Below are 23,451 nucleotides of genomic sequence, written 5' to 3' on the forward strand. Positions count from 1 at the left end.
ATTTTGTTGAAAGCAAAGAATGGGAAACCACCTGACCTGTACAATAATTTGTAAACCAGTCATTAATAATCATTTCCTCTATTTAACCCCAACACCAACATTTTGAATCATGGTGAGTTTAATGCCCTTGAGGGTTTTTTTTTTTAAAGATTTTATTTATTCATGAGAGAGAGAGAGGGGGAAGAGAGAGAGGGAGAGGCAGAAACACAGGCAGAGGGAGAAGCACGCCCCATGCAGGAGCCCAATGTGGGACTTGACCTCAGGACCCTAGGATCATGCCCTAGGCTGAAGGCAGGCGCTAAACCGCTGAGCCACCCAGGGATCCCCCTGCCTTAGAGGTTTTTAAAACACATCCCCAAAGCAAATCACTGAAGTAAGATAAACAAGTTGCCCAAGTAAGATTTCAGATGGTTGAAAGCTAATTCCATTTTAACAAGAGTAGAAAATGTAATTAAGAAAAAGGAGATGGGGAAAGTGGCCAAGGGGCATCTGCAAGCAGATCCATTTTAGTTAAGAGTACTTGTGGAAATTGAGGATCCAGCAAAAAACCCACTGGAAACCACCCTCGTTTCCTCATTTCTTGAAATGCTTTTGTGAAAGTTCACGTACCTCAGTTTGAAAATTATTGTATTAAGTATCTGAATACACTGAGAGAATGCATCACTTTCAAGAAGATTTTGAGAGTAACATAGGGAATTCAAGAGTCCTGAAATGTACCTCAATCTTCCTAACTACTTGGATTCACTCCAAATGTAGATGCAGCCTAGCTTAGGTCAGCTATAGGGAGATAAAGCAGACAACAAAGAGGTCCTAACAGCCCTCACAGGGAGATGTGGGTGATCTTTAAGACCCTACAGGTTTTGCTTATGATTTTGCCAACACTTCTCGCCACTTTACTTCACTTACTTTAGTTCATGGAATTCTTATAACGTCTTCAAGAGTTGAGGTGGCTCTGGGTCAGAAAGGACCAGAAGGTCCTCATGTTTCCTCCCTGAGGAATTCTCTAATTTTGTTGCCACAACCAAAACTGAGGGAGGGGAAATCGGAAATCTTTTTTCTCTCTCTCACTTTTTTCCCGTTAATATGAAAATAATTGCCTCTACTCTAGGAGACCTGGCTTAATTAAGCTAATCTGATTTTTTACTGGTAAAACTAACACTAAAATGTTTTTGCTCTGAGTTTTCTAATTATAGAGCAATCTCGCCTTTTCTTAACAGATACTAAAATCAAATGTTATAATGTTGGATGAGGTCATCGTGAATAGCTTGTTATAAGGCCTATTTTGGGGTACCATGCGAATTTCAGTGGATATTATACAATGACAAAGAAACAATGTTTACTGCAGGAAAAAAATACAATTTGCTACTACAATTTATCTAGACATTGGTGAATTTCCACAAGTTATTTCATAAGAAGTATGTTCACTGACCATAGTCTCCTGTTCTATCTTAGACTCCTTAAACTCAGTCCTTTCCTGGTTTCCCCTCCTAACCACCTACACTTCATTTCCCTCCCTGCATAGCCCGAACACCATGATCCACCCTCTCCTTGATGGATACTCTTACCAGCATGCTCAGCCCCCTTACTCCTTGAACTTCTGCTAGTCCATTCTGCCAAGTCGCAGCTCAGAGTCAAACAACCATCTGTTCTCCCTACTATTGCTTCTAGCTTGCCAAGTACTGCTGGAGAAATTGTATAACTGCTGATTCATGCCATGACAAATCTACAACTCCCAAACTCACCTTGACCTTTAGCACTACTTGGCAATCTTTCACTCTTGCCTTGTTGGCTTCCTTTTCCATGGCTCAGGTGCTATTCTAATCCTCAAGTCATTGCTCTTCCCAAGTTTCCTACTATCCTTTCTCAATCAACAGATGACCTAACTTGCTATTGCAGAAAAAAATCAGTGTTCAGTTTTCCTCCTTTCCACTTCTAATGGTCATCTATATCTTCACACTCTCTACCTCTGTCCCGGAAATAATGTAGTCTATCAATTATCCCCATGCAATACTAGTTTTTAATTTTAAGCTCTTTATTATAAAGCCTGTATATATTATTACAAGACACATATTCTTCTTGGAAGTCATATTCCAAGTTGAAGAAACAGGCATTGGAATGTTAGGGAATAAAAGGTGCTGATTGGCTATAGAAAAGAGCACATCAGAATAGCAAATGTTCTTCCCCAAAGAATCATTTGCAAGCAAGGACACAAAGGAAGGTGAGTTGGGATGCTGCATGCCCATTAAGTGTTTTAAAATTCTAACATTATTCTGCCAACCAAATGTCAAGACAAAATTTAAAGAGGCCGTGCTTTAGTATCAATGCCATTTTTGTTCTCTACTATTTGCTACTACCTATATCTACAGTCTAAAAAACTAATAATAATTAGTCCACTTAGTTCCTTCTTTTAACTGTGTGGAGTTTGTTCACCCTCGTTGAACCCAAACTTTTCATGGGAACTCCTAAGACAACCGGTGTGAATTATACTTTGCTCCACCTGATATGGCTGTTCTAATTTAATGTTATATTACAGTAGCTATCATATATAACTTACAAGTGACACATATTTGCTGTAGAAAAAGTATTTGTGGAGATTGCCTAAACAGAAGTTTAGATATGTATCAGACCTAACTAGGGGCAAATCCAGGTTTTTTGGGGCCCTGAAGTGTATATAATTTGGGGAGTTCTCCTTTTCTAAATAAGAATAGAAAGTTATGGATATAAAATGAGGTATGGGGCTTTGAGAGAGGTCCGTAAAGGCTCAGAAGTTTAAGCTTCATCAGCCTCATACAAATCAGCTTTTTTGCATTTTGTATTACTTAGGGCATTATACAATCCCCCAAACCAAACCAACCAAAACCACACTAAAAAGTGAACACTTGACATGAGCCAGGATCTTCACATAATATTACATTTAATTCTCATTCAAACCTTTTTACCATTCTCATTCTTACAAAAGTGGGACCAGAGGCTTAGAGAATTTGGTTATTTGCTCATAGCTCACTTCTCACATTGAAGCCAAGATTCAAATCAAGATCTGACAAACTAAATCTTGTGTTATTTCCATTACAAAAGTCTGCCTTTAAGGTATCCCAAAACACAAAGAGGTTAAGTTACTTTGAGGATGTCTTTAGAAGATGCACAGAAATGTTCAGCTAATACTTGAAATACATAAAATTGACATGACTTAATTCACACTTGAGAGCATCCTTAAAAATAGTGCCCTAAAAGTGTTTTTAAAGGGCATGAAGAAACAAATGTGTAACTCTTTGGGTTATTTTCTGCTCACTAAGTTACACAGATGAAGACAGAAGATCTTAGGGTCTAGGAGAAATGGTTCTAGCAAGGAGAGAAAAATGGGGGCAGAATCGGAATCTGGAGGTAAGAATAGAATTATAGCCTCTCAAGAAAAAGCCTAGTTATGTAAGGACATACTTGACAATATGGATTTTTCAGAAATTATGTTCTCTTGCTATGTGTCCAATATTATTCTTCCTTGCCACTGAAATATATCAAGTCTTAAAGATAGGAAAATAATGACAACTGGCTCATATATTACTCAATATTATACCCATACCTTACAGTTGCCAGTTTGGCCTCTATTTTTCAAGTGTCTCTTAGGGGTTTTCTCTCCTCCTAAGACACTTGGAGGGTAGATGTTTTGTATTTATCTTTTCCTTGCTCACAGAATCTGGCACTGTTTCCTCCATGTAATAGACACATCATGCAGGTTAATTGCCATGGAAGATAGTGTTCATGAGCTAATTTTGACTGGCCACCATTTTTTAGGAATTCTATAATATAGATGTGTTCTGATTCTATCCCATTCAATAAAGGACTTCAGAATAAAATATTGGGCATTGGTTAAAGTTAAGGCAAGATTGATCAGATATATCTAATAGTATTTTCATTCAATAAGCTGTCATTGATGTTGGAGTTACTTACAAAGACCTGTTGATTCTGTGATCTTAGGGCCATTGTGACTCAAGCTGTAACTAAAATTCAGTCCAATGCAACAGGAATTTCAAGAACAGCAGCACAAAAATGACGACTTAACTGAATGGACCAAGAAGGCACATATTTCCAAGAAGACCTCTCTATCCTTAGAGTAGAAATTTCCCTTCAAGATGGCAAGTGGTTCAAACCCTTCAGGATCTTACTTGCCCTCAAAAACAAGGTGAGTCATGAACAGAAGATGCCAAGTGGTATATCCAGAGGGAAAAGGAGGGAATCTAGTATTAACCTAGGCTAGAGGCAGATATTATTCTTCTCACAGATGTTCCAAAATAGATGACAACTACTTGAAGGAATTGAATGAGGACTTAAAGCTAAGGAAGCAGGAACTTCTAGAGATGCTAAAACCTCTTGAAGATAAGAACAATCTCTTATTCCAGAAGTTGATGTCTAACTTGGAGGAAAAACAAAGAAGGTAAGGGTTCTCTACTTAGGGTTTCCTAAAGGAGAAAAGCCTGGAAAACTTCAATCCAGAGGATTAACAATGATCATTTACATTTTTAAAAAGATTTAGACATTTAGCTATAGTAAAGAATTTGTAACCACAAAAAAGTGGCAAGTAATCCTTAATTTTTTTTAGTAAAATTAAATATGACTCAGCCCTCATCTCAAGAGGCTGTAGTTATTACTCTTTGACCCTAGAATGCTCACCCAAGAAACAGAGAAGAGCCTTAGTATTTCAGTCTAGCATGATTACACTGATAGCTCCTTATTCATGTCTGTAGAATCACTTTAAAATAGATGACTCTGTTCTTCCCATGCCAAACAGTGAAATAGTGAAAAATCTTCTGGGCCTAGGAGTCTTCTGGATTAGGGTCTGGCCTCTCTAAATACATTAGGCAAATAAAGTCTCCACTCTAATGAGGGCATTCATTGTTCTTAGGACCCACCAACTCTGTTTCCTTTCTAGTCTGAAAGAATCTCACCTTAATGGTTCTACCTCCATTCTCTATACTTACTGTAAAGTATCTCAGGAAGCCCAGACTTTTGGAGAACAAAAGTTAGGCAGAAAGTTGTGGTCAAGCACCAGCTGCTTACAATGCGAAAACAAACATCTCTTGGGACAAGAGAACACAAAGCTTTGCTTCTCTGCTTATAATGAAGGAGGAAAACATATAATAAACAGAAACATAAATTAATGTCTTTAAAGAATAGTCTTTGACTTACTTGGTATTGATTCAGATTTTGTTAGAAACTTCTTGATGGAGATCCCTGGGTGGCGCAGCGGTTTGGCGCCTGCCTTTGGCCCAGGGCGCGATCCTGGAGACCAGGGATGGAATCCTACGTCAGGCTCCCGGTGCTTGGAGCCTGCTTCTCCCTCTGCCTATGTCTCTGCCTCTCTCTCTCTCTCTGTGACTATCATAAATAAATAAAAATAAAAAAAAAAAAAAAGAAACTTCTTGATGGCTTGGATTGTATGTTAGGAGCTACCATAAGGACATAAGTGCTTTTTCCAACTAACTCAAATATCTTTTATATGGAGAAACAATACAAACAGAGATGGGGTAGAGCACAATTCTGGGATTTATGCTGAAGACAACAGATTCTTTGACCTCCTCCTTTACAAGGGCAAAATCATCCTTTCCAATTCAAAAGCCATACACCAAACATTTTTCTGAATAGATGAAGAAGACCCTCACTGGCTGCTGGACACCTAAGTTTTGAACATTATTAAACACAGAATTCATTATAAAGCACATAGTTATGGCAAATGTTGATTGGGGATGAACTCATCCTAAAGAGACCTTCTATGTCCAGAAGGAATTCCATAACTCCTGTGATTTCAGCACCCAATTCATTCCCATGGTCGAGTATTTTCTGACTGCTTGAGAATATTAATATTACTCTTTAGGAAATACTATGTTTTTTTATTTATTTTTATTTTTGGAAATACTATGTTTTGTGATGTATTTCTCTTCCTTCTAGCCTGCAGATCATGAGGCAGATCATGGCAGGGAAGGGGAGTGAAGAATCCTCAGTGGTGGAGCTCATTAAGGAAGCAGAGGAGATGAAGCAGAATCTGGTAAGAGGTTGGTGGGCACTCCAAGGGAATGGCCTCCTGAAGGAGGCTTAATTCAATTGCTATCATCAGATGTGGAAGGGAAGATGGAGAACTCATCTCTAGCATCTGAGGCTCCAATACTTATTCTCCTTGATCTAGAAAGGAGTCAGATGAAATGTTGGGCAGACTCAGGACTAGCTAGCAAAAAATCTGTTTCTTTGACTTTTAAAAACTTCATCTAGGGCAGCCCCCGTGGCGCAGCGGTTTAGCGCCGCCTGCAGCCCAGGGCGTGATCGGAGACCCTGGATCGAATCCCACGTCAGGCAGAAGATGCCTGCTTCTCCCTCTGCCTGTGTCTCTGCCTCTCTCTCTCTCTGTCTCTATGAATAAATAAATAAAATCTTTAAAAAAACCTTTCCATCCAGAGATTAGAAATACAAGCATATTAGTGCTTCACATTTCATAAAGAATAGAAAATACCAAAGTAAAATAAGAGAAATAGTTTGTTTTGGGAGACTCAAGATTTTTAAAAACCAACAAGGTAAAGGATCTTAAAAATTAGCAATTAGTGGTCTAAGCCCCAAAGTAATTGCTGTATGATCAGAACATCTTAAGTGTTGTGTGAGGGACTCATTTCTATTGATATGATACTATAATAACCTTAATTATAATTATTATTCAAAATTATTATTATTTTTGTATTATCATCATCATCAAACTCGTCTCACATATTCCTAGATTTTGGGCTAGACCTATTTATTGCCATCCTGTATAGTTTGCTATATATCAACATCCCCATCCCTTTCCCCTCATTATTTAATAATTTCTTCCAACTTCTCTTTAATAACTGGACAAACATGTGTCTATTTGGTCCCCCCCCCCCCCCCAACAGGAAAGGAAAAACAAGATGCTTTGGAAGGAAATGGAGATGCTATGGAACAAGGTGTGCTTCTAAGGATCTCTTGATAGTATTGTCTTACAGACCCTAATTCAAAGAACTTCCCTTTCTTCTGGTCCCTGTTCTCATTTTGTCATGTCCCTGCTTTCACCCATGCCTCATTCCAATCTTTGCACAGCAACCAAAGTGATATTTTTGAAATCAATCAAATCATGTCACTTTCCTTATGGAAATCATTTGTAGCTGCTCCTTATTGTGACAAAATATGGCTGTTGCCTACCTCCCTCCTCTCAAGGAAGTTCTCTCCTTACTTTCTATGCAACCACCACACTGGCCTCCTTGTGCATTCTCAGACATGCCAGACCTTTCTTATCTCAAGGCTTTTGCTCTTGCTTTATCCCTGGCCTTTAATACTATTTTCTTTTGGTTAACTCATTCTTATTCTTCAGGTCTCTGCTTAAATGGCCCTCCTTGTTTAACCCACCTAAAATAGGACACTCATCCCCTACTTTCTATTATATAATTCTGTTCATGTCCTCTATAGCACTCTTTATAATTAAGCTTATTATTTTCACTTTTTTATTATTATTATACTTGTTTCTTGTCTCCCTGACCTCCTTTGGAATACAAGCTCCTCCAGTTTCTTGACTGCTTTATTCATCTCTGACTCTCTAACATGTAGCACAATGCTTGGAACATAGTAGACAATAAATGTTAAGTTGAATGAATGAATGTATGAATTCTAATTCTCCTATGATTTTGCAACAATCACTGCATTGTTTAAAATATAAGAGTAGAACCTTTTGCTGGGAAACTAGGTAGGGAGATGGAAGTTCCTTTGTGGACTAAGTCCTTGAGATCCATGTGCTCTTTCATAGAAGAACAGATTGTGCCTTGCGATATAAACAGTATATGGTGTGATCTCTGTTTTTTTCATCTGACCTTCCCACAAATAATCAGGATACCATCAAGCCCTGCTCTTGACCTGAGATCTGCTCCTACTTCTCAGAGGCAGCTACAAATCAGTTCTATGAATTGTCAATTTTAGTTCTTGATTTTTGAGTCCTTGTAATAGGAAATGTGCCAGCACAATTCCTCTATCAAAATCTAGCTTCTCCAAAGCTCCCAAAAAATTTTTTATAAAACATGTCCACATACCTTAGCTTGTGATTGGCTTTCCCTACTCATAATTTTAGACAGTGAGAAATGGAGAGAGGACAGTATGCCCAGTGGTTAAGAACATTGGTTTCAGAGTCCACAAGACCTGGTTCAGATTCCAGCTCTGTACTCTTCTAGCTGTAGGACCCTAAATAAATGACTTAGCCTCTCCAAATCTTTTTTTTTTTTTCATTTATAAAGTGGAAATAAAAATAGTCCTGTGAGGATTAAATGAGAAAGTTTATAATGTAGTATTGTAAATAAGTAATGTGTAAGTAGCTTACAGTAGTGATGGCAGAGTTAATAAGGGTAGAGTTAATAGATTTTATTATTATAAGGTACACTCAAGAGACCAAATGGAAGGGCTTGTTCCATTCTGAACCCCATTTGGTAGTATACTTTTCATGTCAAACCCTGACAGATTGCTGACTGGCAGAAACCAAAAGCCTTGACTTATATTGGTTTTCCACTTCCCTCATTAATTCCCACTAATTTAAAGCTTTGCCAAAATGTTTCTTACAGACATTCGATACAGAAGACCTTGGTGATCAACAAAAAGCACCACAGATAAAAAACAAAGCAGACTTGCAGGATGGGAAGGCAAGTGGACTACATAGTACTTGGAATTTCATCAATTGTTGAGGCCACACTGCTGGAAACAGCCTATTGACAATCAGGGCTAATTTGGCCAGATAGTTAGAATTTGGGCATTTAGGTTACGTTGGATTTATTGTCTGCTGAGATATTATACTTCTTTCCTGGGATATTCTATTCCTTTAGCTCTCTGCTTTTATTCTAGGTTCTCAAAACCCCCTCATTACTTAAGAAGACCAAAAATGAACTGGAGATATGTGCAGAGAAACTGAAGGAGAAAAGAAAGGTAGGGTGACCTTTCTGAATGGTAGCAGCTTTTAGAGCTGATAGATTAAAATTTTTAATGTAGCAGTAGCCTGTCTAAATTACTGTGTGCTTCTGAACTGATAGAAATTTTATAGGAGATCTAGTTCCCTTGGGATATTATATTTGAATCAGAGTGACACTGAAAGTTTCTGGGAAATCATGTTAGCGAGGGCAAAGTAGGAGAAACGAAATCAACAATGACAACTCCATAATGACTATGTGATGTCAAAATAATAGCTAATTTGTTTTTGAACATTTATTTAGAAGCATTATGCTTATATCTAATCTTCCTACAGCAAACTTATTCATAAAAATGATTCTATTCATTTAGCTTTTAGCTTTTGGAGCACGGATTATACAGGTGAGGCCCTACTGAAAGGACTTAACAGTTGAAACCAGTTTATGAGTGAATCTATGACACTGTACTTTTGCTATGAAGTCTTTGAAGTATATTGAGAACACTGATTTCTGATCTCAATTTACTTTGTCACCCAGAGGCTCTTTCTTCCACCAGGAAAAGCAACAGAGGAAAATGGAATGGGTCAGGTACCAGGAACAAGCCAACATCCTTCAGGTACTAAGATCTTCCAAGGCTGGACATGGCATACAATTTCATTCACATAATATAAAGTCTTTTATTTTCATCATATTCATATTCATCCCAATTCCCACTTTTGAATTACCAATTATCATGCTAAAATAAGTGTTTCATGAGGAGATAGCTGCAGAGACCTATAACTAACTTCACCTTGAATAACTTAAATACATTTTTTCCCTATAATCTTGATTTTGTTCTATTTGAAATGGGGGGAAAATCACAAATACTTTCTGCCCAACTTTATTTTTTTTAAAGATTTTATTTATTTATTCATGAGAGACAGAGAGAGAGAGAGAGAGGCAGAGACACAGGCAGAGGAAGAAGCAGGCTCCATGCAGGGAGCCCGATGTGGGATTTGATCCCAGGACTCCAGGATCATGCCCTGGGGTGAAGGCAGGCACTAAACCGCTGAGCCACGCAGGGATCCCCTCTGCCCAACTTTAAAGACTGAATATGATGGGATCGTTTTAAACTTCTAAGCAAAAAGGATTCAGGTAACAGGTGCTTTCGAGAAGGCAGTACTATATGAGTAGTTTCGAAAATGTTCTATTGTAGAATGACTTTAATGGCAAAGCGATTGAGCTGAGAATTGAAGCCTTGAAGAACTACCAGAAGGCCAATGACCTGAAATTATCACTATACTTACAGCAGAATTTGGAACCAAAGCAAGCATATTTTCATCTTCCTGGGTCCCGAGGTAGGTGGAGTATCATAGGTACATACTTTGAGGTTTTATTTTATTTTACAGTGAAAATTCCATTACTTATATAGTGATCAACACAATGCCTGTCACACAGTAAATTAAATGTTAGTAGTGATATAATAAATTTTATCACTATTGGGATCCCTGGGTGGCGCAGCGGTTTGGCGCCTGCCTTTGGCCCGGGGCACGATCCTGGAGACCCGGGATCGAGTCCCACGTCGGGCTCCCGGTGCATGGAGCCTGCTTCTCCCTCTGCCTGTGTCTCTGCCTCTCTCTCTCTCTGTGACTATCATAAATAAATAAAAGTTAAAAATTTAAATTTTATCACTATTGTTATTATTACTCAGAAGCTCTTGGAAAGTAAGGATTCCTCCAGAGGAAATGAAATTTTCTTTTGTAAAGACTAAGTCACATATTATGTACTTAGTATAAGTACTTCGTATAAAATTGGTGCCTGATAAAATATTAGTTTCCTCCCCACTTGCACCCCTTTCCTAGGAATTATTGTAGTTTGGTCTCATGAATCTTATTGGAATAGCTCTGCTATTTCAGAACAGAAGCCCAATGAGATAGTCATCTGACAGTGGTTGTGAGTTTCACCAATCCAGATATTCCTCCGAGATTTTCAACGTTTCCCCCACAAAGAATTTATGGCATCATTAAAGGAAATTGTATAGTTTACCACAAAAAAAGAAATAAAGGGATGGCTTTTAAGGAGCAGGACAAAGAGTTCTTAAATTTTCAGAGATCTATGAATCTGAACTCTGTATTTTAAAGAAAGCACATGCAGTGAAAAATCATGGTTAGGCGATGACAATGTTTTATCAATATCAGAGTCAATATGTGTATCCCTCATTGCCGTTTTTTTTTTTTTTTGATTTTTAAAAGTTTATTTATTTGAGAGAGAGAGAGAGCTCCAGCAAGAGAGAGCATGAGTAGGTGGGAGGGGGAGTGGGATAAGCAGGCTCCCCACTGAGTAGGGAGCCTGACTCAGGGCTCCATCCCAGGACCCCTGGGATCTGGACCTGAGCTGAAGGTAGATGCTTAACCAACTGAGTCACCCAGGTGCCCCTCTATATCTCTGAGTTCTTCTCAATCTTATTCCACAGAGGGCTTGAACAGCTGATAAAATCACACACAGCACATAAGATTAAATAAATAGATGAGTAAATCAAGCCAAAGGGGAAATAAGTTAAAACCAGGTAAACACATGAAAATGTATAATGAAAGTGCTATATAATAGTTGGTAGAAGTTGGCTTCAAACTTGGTTCTGGATTTCTCAGAAAAAGAAACAGATTTATGGTGTTCACAAAATAATAATAAACCATTTGCTCAAGAAATATTGCTTTTACTAGTACTAAAAACAGAGAAATTTCTCCTCCATGGAGACAGGACACTGAATGTGTTATAGTAGGTAATATCCTCGATAATATATTTTTAAAATATTTTATTTATTTATTCATGAGAGACACAGAGAGAGGCAGAGATAAGCAGAAGGAGGCAAAGGAGAAGCTCCTTCCTGAGGGGAGCCTGATGTGGGACTCCATCCCAGGACCCCAGGATCATGCCCTGAGCCAAAGGCAGATGCTGAACTACAAGCCACCCAGGTGTCCCCTCAATGATATTTCTAAAATGAATTCAGAATCTAAATTTCCTAGGCTGTTCCTTATCTTTTTGTTGGCAGAATCTAATAAAAAATATTAACTTGAAATTTTTAAAAAAGCAATGGTCAATTCAAGATGATTTGGTCCAGGTACATAGCACTGGCATTCTGACTTGACCCATATTTATAATTTACAAAATCTGGAAGGCTGGATCGACTACCCATCCTTTAGTCAGTGTTCCACTTATATTTTTTCTTTTTTAAAAACAATATTTCATTTTCAATGAATCTCCACACTCAATGTGGGGCTCAAACTCATGACCCCAAGATCAAGAGTCACATGCTGTATGAACTGAGCCAGCTGGGTGCCCTTGACTTTGTTTTACTAGGAATTGAACAGCAGAAAGCTTAAGATTTTCTTCTCAAATAAGAACCTAGAATATAGTCAGAAGCAATAATAAGCCATCAAGGTGTAAATTAAAAAGATGGAGGAGATGAGGGTATGAGAACAAATCCTTGTATTACTTTGTTTACAATTAGCTGATGGTCATCTAGAGAGATTATTTCCATAATCGAAAGTAAACTTGATAAGCATACTGAAAACCAAATTTTAGTGTTCTAACCAGATGCTAAAGCCTGAGGTCTGTTTTATCTTTATTAGGAAGTGAGATTAGCAAGATGTAGAGTTTTAAAGAAAACCGGCAAACAAACTGAAACTTTCTCCTTGAGGCCTCAAGTTTGAAGAATTGAAAAGGGAGTAATTTTCTCACTGTGATTTACATAATATTTAATGATATGTTCTAGCACCTCCTAAATATATCTCAGTTGCCACTCAAAAGTCATCTTGCCATCAAATTTTTAGAAACAGTATTTTAATGGAAAAAGCACTGGATTTAGAATCAGATATATGAGTTGCAGGCCTTATTCTGAAGCTAAACAGTTAAATAACCTGGGCAAGTCATTGAGTTTCAGTTTTTTTCTTTGTCTAAAATAATCAAAACATATTATAGAGCATGTTGAAAGCATGTGGTTTTGTGTAATGCTCACGATGACTCTATGGGGTAGGTGTGATTGAACAAGAAACTAGTTTAGAGAAGCCAAGCTTCTGGTTTCTGTATCCAAAGCTCATCTCCTAGAATGTGCAGAAAGTGGCAGTGTTAAGGTATGGGATATCTCATCCCTCTTCCACCTCTAAAGGCTATGATTTAAATCCGCACTTATCACCGTTTAATGTATAATCCTCCCAATGAAGAGAACATACTCCCTGAGGGTAATTTGTTCTGTAGTAAAACAGTTCAAAATAGGTTGACAGTTTGTAATTCTGCATTTACTCCAGTAGGTGGCACCAATCACATCCAGGCTTCTAGTCCACAAATGGTGATTCAGGAACCCTGAAATACTGTGGGACAGATTGGTCTTCTACTACTCTTAGGACAAAATGTGCTACATATATATATCAAATGAAAAAAAAAAAAAAACATTGCTGTTTTCTGCCATGCTCTGTTGCACTGAGGTGTAAAACTGGCAGCCTTGGTTAGACCTTACTAAATTCAGAATTTTACTGTACAATCCTTACCTGCTATACTACTCCCTGAACTGTAGTTCCCTCCATTCTAAAAACATCCGCTGTCCACTTCCTCCACAATCTCTATATAATACTGTTTCTTTCAACCACAGAGAAATCGGGTAATTGGGACACTAAATTATAAAATGAGTTGGGCAATTATACAAGGCGGTGATTTTTTGAAGTTTAAGTGGTAAATAAATATTCCTACAGATGGCTCATTTTCCTCTCATTTCAAATGAATTTGGTTTCACAAACCTGTCTTAAAGGATGAAATATAGTTTTGGACAAACCTCCCAGCAAATCCGGGTACAGGTTCTTTTGTTCCAGATGTTTCCAAGTAGAGGAAATGTTTCTCCCACTGCTCTTGGCCAAGAATCCCTTCTCCCACATCAACTATCCTGTGTGCTGGTTGGCTGTGTTGCAGTGGTGTGAACTATTTGGTTGGCAAAATACAATCCCAAGTTAATATTAGTTTGTTACACTTTAATCAATCCCTACTTTCAAATTCTCTTGAGGGTCTGATTACAGCATCACCACTATTCAGTCTAATCTGGCATACGCTTCACTTAGTCTTATAGAAGGGAAAAACATTTTACACCAAGTGAGTGCCTTCTGGGAACGGGTCACATTTGAAGGGATTTACTTTCCCACCAGTGTAAAATTACAATTTGACCCAGGCTGTGTAACAGCCGTTCCCTGGCTTCTGTAGAGTTAAGAGAACAGTTTGTGGCCTTTGGCAGCCACCTATCTTAGAGAGCACAGGCAAGAAGTAATCTTCAAATTCAGGTGAATTCTCATCATGCCTTCAGGTAGTTTAAGAAGTTTATCTTCAGTAATAATATGAATGACGATAAGACATTTGATTCTGATAGAAGACTTCTTTGCTCTCCTCCCCTCCCCCCCACCAAACTCATACTCTTGGCATTTCCTTGAGCTCTTTTGAGAAGAAGCTGAAGGTTGGATGTGAATATTTTGCTACACTTATAAATTCAGATGAAAGCCCAGTGAGGTGGGAAATGAATACTCTTGAGACCTTATTTATTCTCGAACTCCCTGCATTCTCAAAGCAAGTCATTCTTCCTAGCTTTAACCTTTAGTTCACTTTAGTATGACTCTTCCTAGTGGCTGAAATATACTCCAGTAGGTGCTGCCGAAAGGAAAATAGTAGTGTTAAGTTAAAATGCTGAAAGGCAGGATGCTCAAATCTGGGTCCTTGATAAACAGCAATGCTCCCAAATGCAGGCTTTTTAAAGCTTTGAGGCGACTTTGAATCTTTTGAATGTCCAAGTTAGGTTTATGGTATAGTATAGTAGTCCTTTGTAGTAGTTACTATAGTAACTAATAGTACGTTATGAAATTAATTTCTAAATAAGTTTTTTTTCACTTTCTATAAAATCCCACAGAAATCCAGAGGGAGAATAAAATTCTTCTTTCCTAAATATAAACTTTGAAGGTTGAAAAAAATAAACTGTATCTTTATTTTTTTTAATTAAAAAAATATTTTATTTATTTATTCATGAGAGACACAGAGAGAGGCAGAGACACAGGCAGAGGGAGAAGCAGGCTCCCAGCAGGGAGCCTGCTACAGGACTCAATCCCAGGACTCTGGGATCATGACCAGAGTCAAAGGCACATGCTCAACCACTGAGCCACCCAAGTACCCCATCTGTACCTTTATTACTACTATGATTATTTCAATGAGTGACAATAGCTTCCAAACTTTTTTATGTCACACGCTTTGGAAATTCAGCAGGATTATTAGGGTAGCATTGTCATATTTAGCAAATAGAAAGAGAATGCTTGGTTAAATTTGAATTGCAGGTAGTTAGCTTTTTAATATAAGTATATCCCAAACATTTCATGGGACATACTTATACTAAAAATTATTTTGATGTTAATTGAAATCCAAATGTAACTGGGTAGCCTAATAACTAACCTAGTACAGATTCACTACTGAGCCTATTTAGCATCCTCTAATTCTTCCTTTTTCTCCTTTTTATTGACTCCCTTCTCCTTCTCTATCTCAGTCTATGCTTGTCATCCTGCCACCTCGTTTTCATCCCTATGCCTACTTTATCTTTTTGTTTGTTTTCCACTATCCATAGTTGGCCATTTTTATGGAATATATATCTGAGTTATCTGAGGGTGTGTATATCTATGAATATGATTTTCATCCCATCTCTTCATTTAAAAGTTGTATTAAAAGTATATTTTGTGGGTTCTCAAATTAAATTGTTTCTGCTTGCACATAATCCTCAAATGATTTTCTTCCCCCTGTGAGACATGAACCCTCAGCAGAAAAAGTTTAGCACTCCAAATGGCAAATATTAAAAATACTGTTTGAAGTTATTCTAAAATAACTTAGGAAATCCACATTAATGCTAATACCAGAGTCATTCCCACAGTGATGCAATGATATGGTGTGTAATGTGTGATGAATATTAGTACCCTTGCAACTCAAAATAAAACCAGATTTTGTTTTGTTTTGTTTTGTTTTCCTCAAAGAAAGCTCTCATTTTCCTGTTTCCACTAGGTACTATGAGCAATACAACTACAGGCAGAGCAGCTACCAGTAAAAATGAATCGAAGAATTCATGTGGTAAGAATTACTTTCATTTTCAAAATGATTTTATTTTATATATATATATATATATATTTTTTTTAAGATTTATTTATTTATTTATTCATGGAGACACACACAGAGGCAGAGACGCAAGCAGAGGAAGAAGCAGGCCCCATGCAGGGAGCCGATGTGGGACTCGATTCTGGGTCTCCAGGATCATGCCCTGGACCAAAGGCGGCGCTAAACCTCTGAGCCACCCGGGCTGCCCTCAAAATGATTTTAAAGGCTAGCATAGATAATGGGTGCAGATTTTTGGAATTTATTTATTTATTTAAAGATTTATTGATTTATTTCAGATAAAGAGAAGGGGGAGGAGGGGAGGGCCAGAAGGAGAGGGAGAAAGAGAATCCCAAACAGACTCCTCACTGAATGCAGAGCCCTATATGGGGCTGGATCCCACGACCCAGGATCTTGACCTGATCTGAAAATCAAGAGTCAGCTGCTCAACAAACTGAGCCACCTAGATGTCCCTGGAATTTATTTTTTATACATTCTAATTTAGTATTTTTAGGGATACAAAGTGAATGCCAAGGCACTTGATGTTTTAGCTGTTTTTTGTTTTTGTGTGTGTGGTTTTTTCCTCCTCTTTGTTGTAGAGAATTCTGGAATCAAAGACCTACACAGAACAACAAGGAGCTAAAGGAAGTCAGTTTGATGATATAGGAAAGAGGCTCTTTTTTCTGAGGTCACTGCCAGATGAAGCTGTGAAGGATTAGAAGGATTTCACTCCATTTGCTTTGGACAGATTTAAAGTCTTAAGCACAGCCATTTGTGTTAATTAAAATCTCTTAAACCTTTGTTTTAGTGCTGTTGACTCTGTCCCCACCAAACTGGGAGGAAATGCAAGTTAGATGCTTGACCTTAAGTATGTCAGGAATTTAGTCATTTAGGGATTTTAAAACAGTCTCTGATTATTTTGATAGGTTTTGATTTTGAAATAGCTAGATTCAAACCACATTTTATATTGTTAACAAGTCCGTAAGAAGCTATTCTCTCCACCTCTGAAATGTTTCATTCTAGGCAGATCTATCACTAGCATATAAGCGAAAGTAGGAACAAAATAAGGAAAATTATATGCCGTACAGTTCTCTTACTCTCTCCCTTACCATTGTGGAGACTGAGAAAAATTTAGGCCATCCCACCTAAAGTTTAGCATTAGCACAAGTACAGCCATCTTAGGCCCCTGTGAATAAGAGCTGAACTTTACTGGAAAAACTGCAGAATGTCCTCAATATCCTTGGCAGGGAATCCCATATCAGAAAGACAACAGAGCCCACGCCTGTGGTAGAAAGTCCCCTATTATTTTTTTTTAATTATTTTATTTTATTTATTTATGATAGGCACACAGTGAGAGAGAGAGGCAGAGACATAGGCAGAGGGAGAAGCAGGCTCCATGCACTGGGAGCCCGACGTGGGATTCGATCCCCGGTCTCCAGGATCACGCCCTGGGCCAAAGGCAGGCGCTAAACCGCTGCGCCATCCAGGGATCCCGAAAGTCCCCTATTAGAATGAGAACAGAGCTCAATGCCCTTAAGCCCCATATCAGAATGTAAACAGAACTTGAGAAATTCCTCCACCCCTTCTGAAAAATCCCCTAGACCAGCCTATAAAAAACCCAGCTGTAACCCACTTCGGGGTCCAAGTCCCTGCTCTGCTGAGTTGGGTGTACTTGGACCCAAGCTCGAGCTTGCTAATAAACCCTCATGCGCTTGCATCGGTGTTGGCTCCTTGGTGGTTTCTCGGATTCGCAATCTTGGGCACAACACCATGTCCACCTGCCCTGTTGATTCTGCCTCCTAGTTATCTTTGTCTTTGAATACTTTCTACTTTCCTATCTTCTACCTGCTACTGTTTTAGTTCAGGCTCTCTTTCCTGCTTAGATTACCACAGCCTCTTAATTGGTTTCCCCACTTCTAGTCCCTCTAACCCATCTTCCACAGCAACTGAAGAGGTGTTTTTCTCAAAGAGAAATGAGATCAAATCTCTTTTCTCCTGGCTTTCCATTGACTTTAGTATAAAGTCCTTCAGAGACCATATAATGATCTGCCTCCTGCCTATGTACCTGGTCTCCTTTCACTGTATCTCTCTTTGCTCATGTATACTACATTGAGCTCAACAAACTTCTTTGCAATTCCCCTGATGTACCATGAGGTCTATTATCTCCATGTCTCTGCACAAAGTTGATTCTTCTCTCCTTGTCTTTTGCCCATAATCATTTGTCCTTAGGGTTGAGTTTGGTGCCCTTCTATCCCAGTGATTCTCTCTTTTTAAAAAGATTTTATTTGAGAGAGTGAGCAAAAGAAAACATAAGCTGTGGCGGGAAGAGGCAGAGGGAGAAGGAGAAGCAGACTGCCTGCTGAGCAGAGTCCTATGTGGGGTTCTATCACAGGATCCTGGGATCATGACTGAGCCAAAGGCAGACACTTAACTGACTGAACCACCCGGCCCCCCTGCCCCTTCAATGATTCTCAATCCTATCTGTTGTACTAGAATCTCCTTGGGAGCTTTTGAAAATACTAATTCATTGGGCCCCTCCCTTAGATCCTTTAAATCATGATCTCTTAAGGATAGGGCAAGAGCATCTGTATTTTTTAAAAGCTCCTCCAGGAATTCTTATGCACAGCCAGGTTTGAGAATCACTGTTCAGGCTCTCTTGCCTTTATCATAACACTTAATTAAATATATTGCAATTTCTTACTTGTTTACCCAGCTATCTCCCTTATCAAATTGTGGATTCTTTGAGGCCCAGGACTATGTCTTTTTTTTTTTTTTTTTTTCCAGGACTATGTCTTGTTTGTCTTTTCATTTTGACCACCTAACACAGTACCTGGGATTAGGTAGTGGCTCAGATATTGCATAATTCCTCAGACAGTTAATTGCAAAATCCCAAGGTCTCCTGATACCTTGTCAGTTTGGATCATACTGTAGTCTTTGAGATCTTTAGATCTTTTCTTTGTCGTTAATTTCCTATATAATGTCAATACGGGGAAAGTTGATTTGTTATAAAACATTTCCTAGTCTGTAGGAATCCCTTGTATGTTCTGGTAATGAGCAAAGTAAGCCAACCAGTTAACAATTTTCTTTTCCCCAAGGTTAATTTAAATCTGTAAAGGTGTATTTAAAAATGTAATTTTGGACTTGAAATGACAGAATTTGGGTATTAGAAGGAACTTTAAATAAGTATGAATTTCTTTCACTTTTATGGAAGAGGTAACTGAAGTTCAGATACGTTGAAAGTGTGTCCAAGGTCCTACAGTTAATTGGGGATGTTAACAGTTAGGCTGGTTACCAGAGCTTGGGTATTCTTAATACCAGTATATATTCCAATCTAATTCATATCTTTCCTCTCTTGACCACAAGGACAGTAGGCTCGACAGCACCGACATGATTAGTTTCATGTTCTCTCAACTGAGTTAGCTGAGTATGTAATCCATGTTCTGTTTCGAGAAAGCCACCTCTGTACTTATATATACTTAAACGCTTCAGCAGTCTTGAGAGACTTGCCAAGTCAATTGGATTAGACAGAGCAATGAGAAGAAAAGTCAAGAATATGAAATCTGACTGCACACTGACTACTTAAATAAGTCATTTCATTTCAAGGCTTTAGATTCCCAATTTTTAAATTGGATTCAAAGAGCACCATTCAAATGTTTCAAAATCGTATGTGTGTTTTTTGTTTGTTTTGTTTGGCATTCAGTAGGTTTAGATGAGTATCTGACCTTTCTCCTGTATTTTCTTCATTATGTAAGGCATGAAATAAACCAGTTGCTAGGAGAGATTTGTAACTTCTTAAAAAATGAATCATTTGCTATTGCCAAAGTACTGAAATTGTCTGTTTACTATCCATTAGACTTTTCATCTTTCCCTTGAATGCTCCAAATCTTTCAGTTTCTTCAAAACACAAAAAGGAAATATTGTAGTCCTTTATCTTACTTTGTAAGACTTCACACTGGACTCTGACTTGCACTTACATGGCAGTGCAACATTATCATTTGGGCTAGCTGGTTATTTGTGGGTGTCTGCATTTTGATAAATCCAGGATATGGATCTCAGCTTTGTGGGTACAAATTTATTTGGTCAACTTACTCAATAGATCAGAGATTCATTCAAGCTACTCAAAAGCCCAAGATAATCACTGATAAACTAAATTAATTTAGATTACACAACCTTCCAAGGTGGTTGGAAAATATCTATATGTAGGCTATTCCCATTTTAGAATCATATTATTAGGGAAGCTGATTTAGCAATCAGAAAGTATTGGTGGAATTGAAACATTATTACAGTTTTATGTACACTCATAATATTCCAATTATGTTTCTGTGAGAATAAAACCTCTGATCCCTGACTGTACTTGAGAGATACTTTTCAGTTTTAACCTCAACTGAGGAAAACTTTGTCCTATTAGCAATACATTTACAAGCCATAATGTTGAGTAGTACTATTTTTGTAGCTACTCATTTATTTTTACCTTGACTTTTGAGCTATTCAGGTAATATTTGCTAACATTTCACCTCTAAAAGTTACCTCTTTGCCATGACCACAAAGTGGTTAGTAATGTCTATTACACTTCTTTCCTAAGTGAAATAAGGCCAACAACAGCCTGATGGATACTTTCATCTTTAGACTGGAATTGCAATCACCAAAGGGACAAGTGACAATATGCAAGCATATTGCCTTATGCTTTTAGATCCAGGTAGAAAATCCAGCTTCAGTATTATTTGTGTGGACTGTGGCCACTTTAGACGCTGTCTTCTTTATAGGCAGAGGATTCTGCAATCTGTTACATGCCAGGGAAAATTTTAACAGCCTCTCTGGCACTTTGGGAGGAGCCTGCATTACTCACAATTCAAAGTCCCTATTGCTTTATATGTTTTGTATTTAATCGTCAAATATTAGGAAATACGAAGAGAATAAGGTTCTATGTTAGAAAGGGATACTTGTTCTGCAACCAGTCAATCCCACAGCAGGAGATATACAGGCAAATAAATATGAAATATAATTATTATATGGTAAAATTAGTGGTCATGAAAAATCCATCATCTCTGCTTCCTTCACAGATTCATTTATGCTTCCTGACATTTCAAACTTTTAAAAAAAATATTTTATTTATTTATTCACAAGAGACACAGAGAGAGAGAGGCAGAGACACAGGCAGAGGGAGAAGCAGGCCCCATGCAGGGATCCCGATGCAGGACTCCATCCCGGGACTCCAGGATCACGCCCTGGGCCAAAGGCAGGCTCAAAACGCTGAGCCACCCAGGGATCCCCCTCAAACTTTTTTTTTAAACATAATACTATGCTTTAGTTTTAGAGAGCTAGGTTTTTCCCATTTTATTTTATTTTTTAAAAAAGATTTTATTTATTTATTCATGAGAGACATAGAGAGAGAGGGGGAAAGACACAGGTAGAGAGAGAAGCAGGCTCTATTCAGGGAGCCCGATTGATGTGGGACTCGATCCCGGAACTCCAGGATCATGCCCTGGGCTGAAGGCAGGCACTCAACCACTGAGCCACCCAGGCATCCATTTCAAACTTTTATTTAAGATTACTTTTAGACTAACACACTGTATAAATATTCATATAAACCATGTTTCCTCCAATTATTAGTCAATCTAGGACAACATGAGGTTACTAGGCTAACAATAATTTTCTTTCCTTTTTAAAAATAATTTTCTTTTTGTATATTGCTTTTATAGAGACAAATATATTTTCCTAGAGTAGCTGGGCCTTAAGCTATATTTGATTACATGGAAACCAATTGATAATAATAATTTAGGAAAAGGATGATGTTTTCAATTTTTTTAGAAGTTCAAAACTTAAACTCAATCCATCTCAGTTTTCAAACTTGGGAAAATCTCTTATTTTACTTATTTATTTAAGAGAGTGTGTGTACACAAGTGGGGGGTGGGGCAGAGAGAGAGAGGGAAAAGCAGACACCCTGCAGAGCAGAGAACCCTGTGGGCTCCATCCCAGGACCCTGAGATCATGACAGATGCTTAACCTACTAAGCCCTCAGGCACTCTGGGACTATCTTTTCTTGACTTGTATATACTTAATCCTAAAACCTGAAGTCCTTGTAGACAGAGCCCTTTTAAGAAATCAAATAGCACCTAGGCACTTAATGTTACTTTCTCATTTAACAAATTTCATTCTCCTTTCTCTTAATAATTCTTTCCTCATCTAACGAATACTGTTCTCTGCCCCTGTGATCTACCCTTTCTTTGAATTAAGGAGGGAGGCAAACCAGTGCTTTCTTTAGAAATCAGATTTTTTTCCCTTCTTGCTTCCTTCTTTTATCAGATAAACAGACATATAAATAAGTGGTGATCTTGTGTAAGTTGTCATGACACACTGGGAATAGCTTCTCTATCTTTTGAATATTAACAGAAGACAATATGGGTAGTATATTAAAGATATAAATTAGAGCCCTCAGAAAAGAATAAAATCTGTAGTAATGGTGGAGAGAGATAGAGGAGTCTGTAGGAAAAGTTAAAGAACTGGTAACCTTTCAAGGCCACTAGCCTTGCATATGGTACGTAGATCCCTCCTCCCTTGGTATTAGCCATTTGGTAGGGGTCAGATGATCCTCATGCTTTGGGTAAGTAGGTGACTGAAGCCTAAACAATCAGGTTTTGTTTTGTTTTGTTTTGTTTTTAAACAATAAGGTTAACTTGCCTTAGTAAGTGGGGACATGACCTAGTTCTATGATTGTCAACATTTTGGTCTCAGGACCCCTTAATACCTTTAAAAATTACTGAGGACTCCAAAGAAGTTTTATCTATCAATATTTGTCATGTTAAAAGTTTTTTTTTTTTTTTTTTTTAATAGAAAGAGCAGTGGATGAGAGGAGAGGGAGAGAATCTTAGGTAGGCTCCATGCCCAGTGACACAGGCCTCGATCTCATGACCTGAGCTGAAATCAAGAGTTGGATACTGAGTCACCTAGACACCCTTAAAACTTTTTTAAATACAAAAATATTAGAGTGATGATATTATTACATATCATGTAATTCTGGAAAAATTTCACTGTATCTAATGAGAAAATGAGAGTGGAAAAACAAATACTGCCTTAGGTATAGTATGAAAATATTTTTTACTTGAAGACCTTCTGAAAGGGTCTTGGGGTCTCCAGGTGTCCCCAGACAAATTTGAAAACTACTAATTTAAATTACTGCTTAGAGAGGACAATACTAACTTTGCCACCAAGTAGGGAGAACCAATATGAGAAATAAGTCAACAAAGGAGAAAGCAAAGCTGAAAGATTTTGATGACATGGTTTCAGATCCTAAATGTAGCCAACCCTGAAACTATACTACATGTCTAGAATTCATAGCTGCATGAGCCATTTGGCTTAAGCTAGGATCAGTCACGTGTAACCAGAACGT

The 23,451-nt window shown here is 38.0% G+C and overlaps 1 protein-coding gene across 8 annotated transcripts; it reads left to right on the forward strand.

The window, feature by feature from the left end:
• Positions 1-2,124: 2,124 nt before the first annotated feature.
• CCDC196 (coiled-coil domain containing 196) lies at positions 2,125-17,781 on the forward strand. Of its 8 annotated transcripts, none has more exons than XM_072839008.1 (11): positions 2,125-2,218; positions 3,973-4,177; positions 4,259-4,429; positions 5,941-6,037; positions 6,909-6,959; positions 8,595-8,672; positions 8,872-8,952; positions 9,487-9,546; positions 10,126-10,267; positions 15,978-16,043; positions 17,408-17,781. In XM_072839008.1, exons 2-11 carry the CDS (start codon positions 4,128-4,130, stop codon positions 17,416-17,418), a joined length of 807 nt encoding a protein of 268 aa, XP_072695109.1. In that variant the 5' UTR covers positions 2,125-2,218; positions 3,973-4,127; the 3' UTR covers positions 17,419-17,781. The 8 variants fall into 8 exon arrangements, with proteins under 8 accessions (XP_072695109.1, XP_072695114.1, XP_072695108.1 ...); XM_072839013.1 differs by having other exon boundaries at positions 10,219-10,267; XM_072839007.1 differs by lacking the exon at positions 17,408-17,781 and adding an exon at positions 16,664-16,864.
• Positions 17,782-23,451: the final 5,670 nt, after the last annotated feature.

This window comes from Canis lupus, chromosome 9 (genome assembly GCF_048164855.1).
Source record: "Canis lupus baileyi chromosome 9, mCanLup2.hap1, whole genome shotgun sequence".
NCBI lineage: Eukaryota > Metazoa > Chordata > Mammalia > Carnivora > Canidae > Canis > Canis lupus.

Coding starts and splice junctions, on each gene's coding strand:
- CCDC196 (XM_072839014.1), top strand. CDS start 4,128: ATGGCAAGTGGTTCAAACCCTTCAGGATCTTACTTGCCCTCAAAAACA. Junction 4,178..4,276: donor TACTTGCCCTCAAAAACAAG/GTGAGTCATGAA, acceptor TTCTTCTCACAG/ATGTTCCAAAATAGATGACA. Junction 16,035..16,661: donor CAGTAAAAATGAATCGAAGA/ATTCATGTGGTA, acceptor CCTCTTTGTTGT/AGAGAATTCTGGAATCAAAG.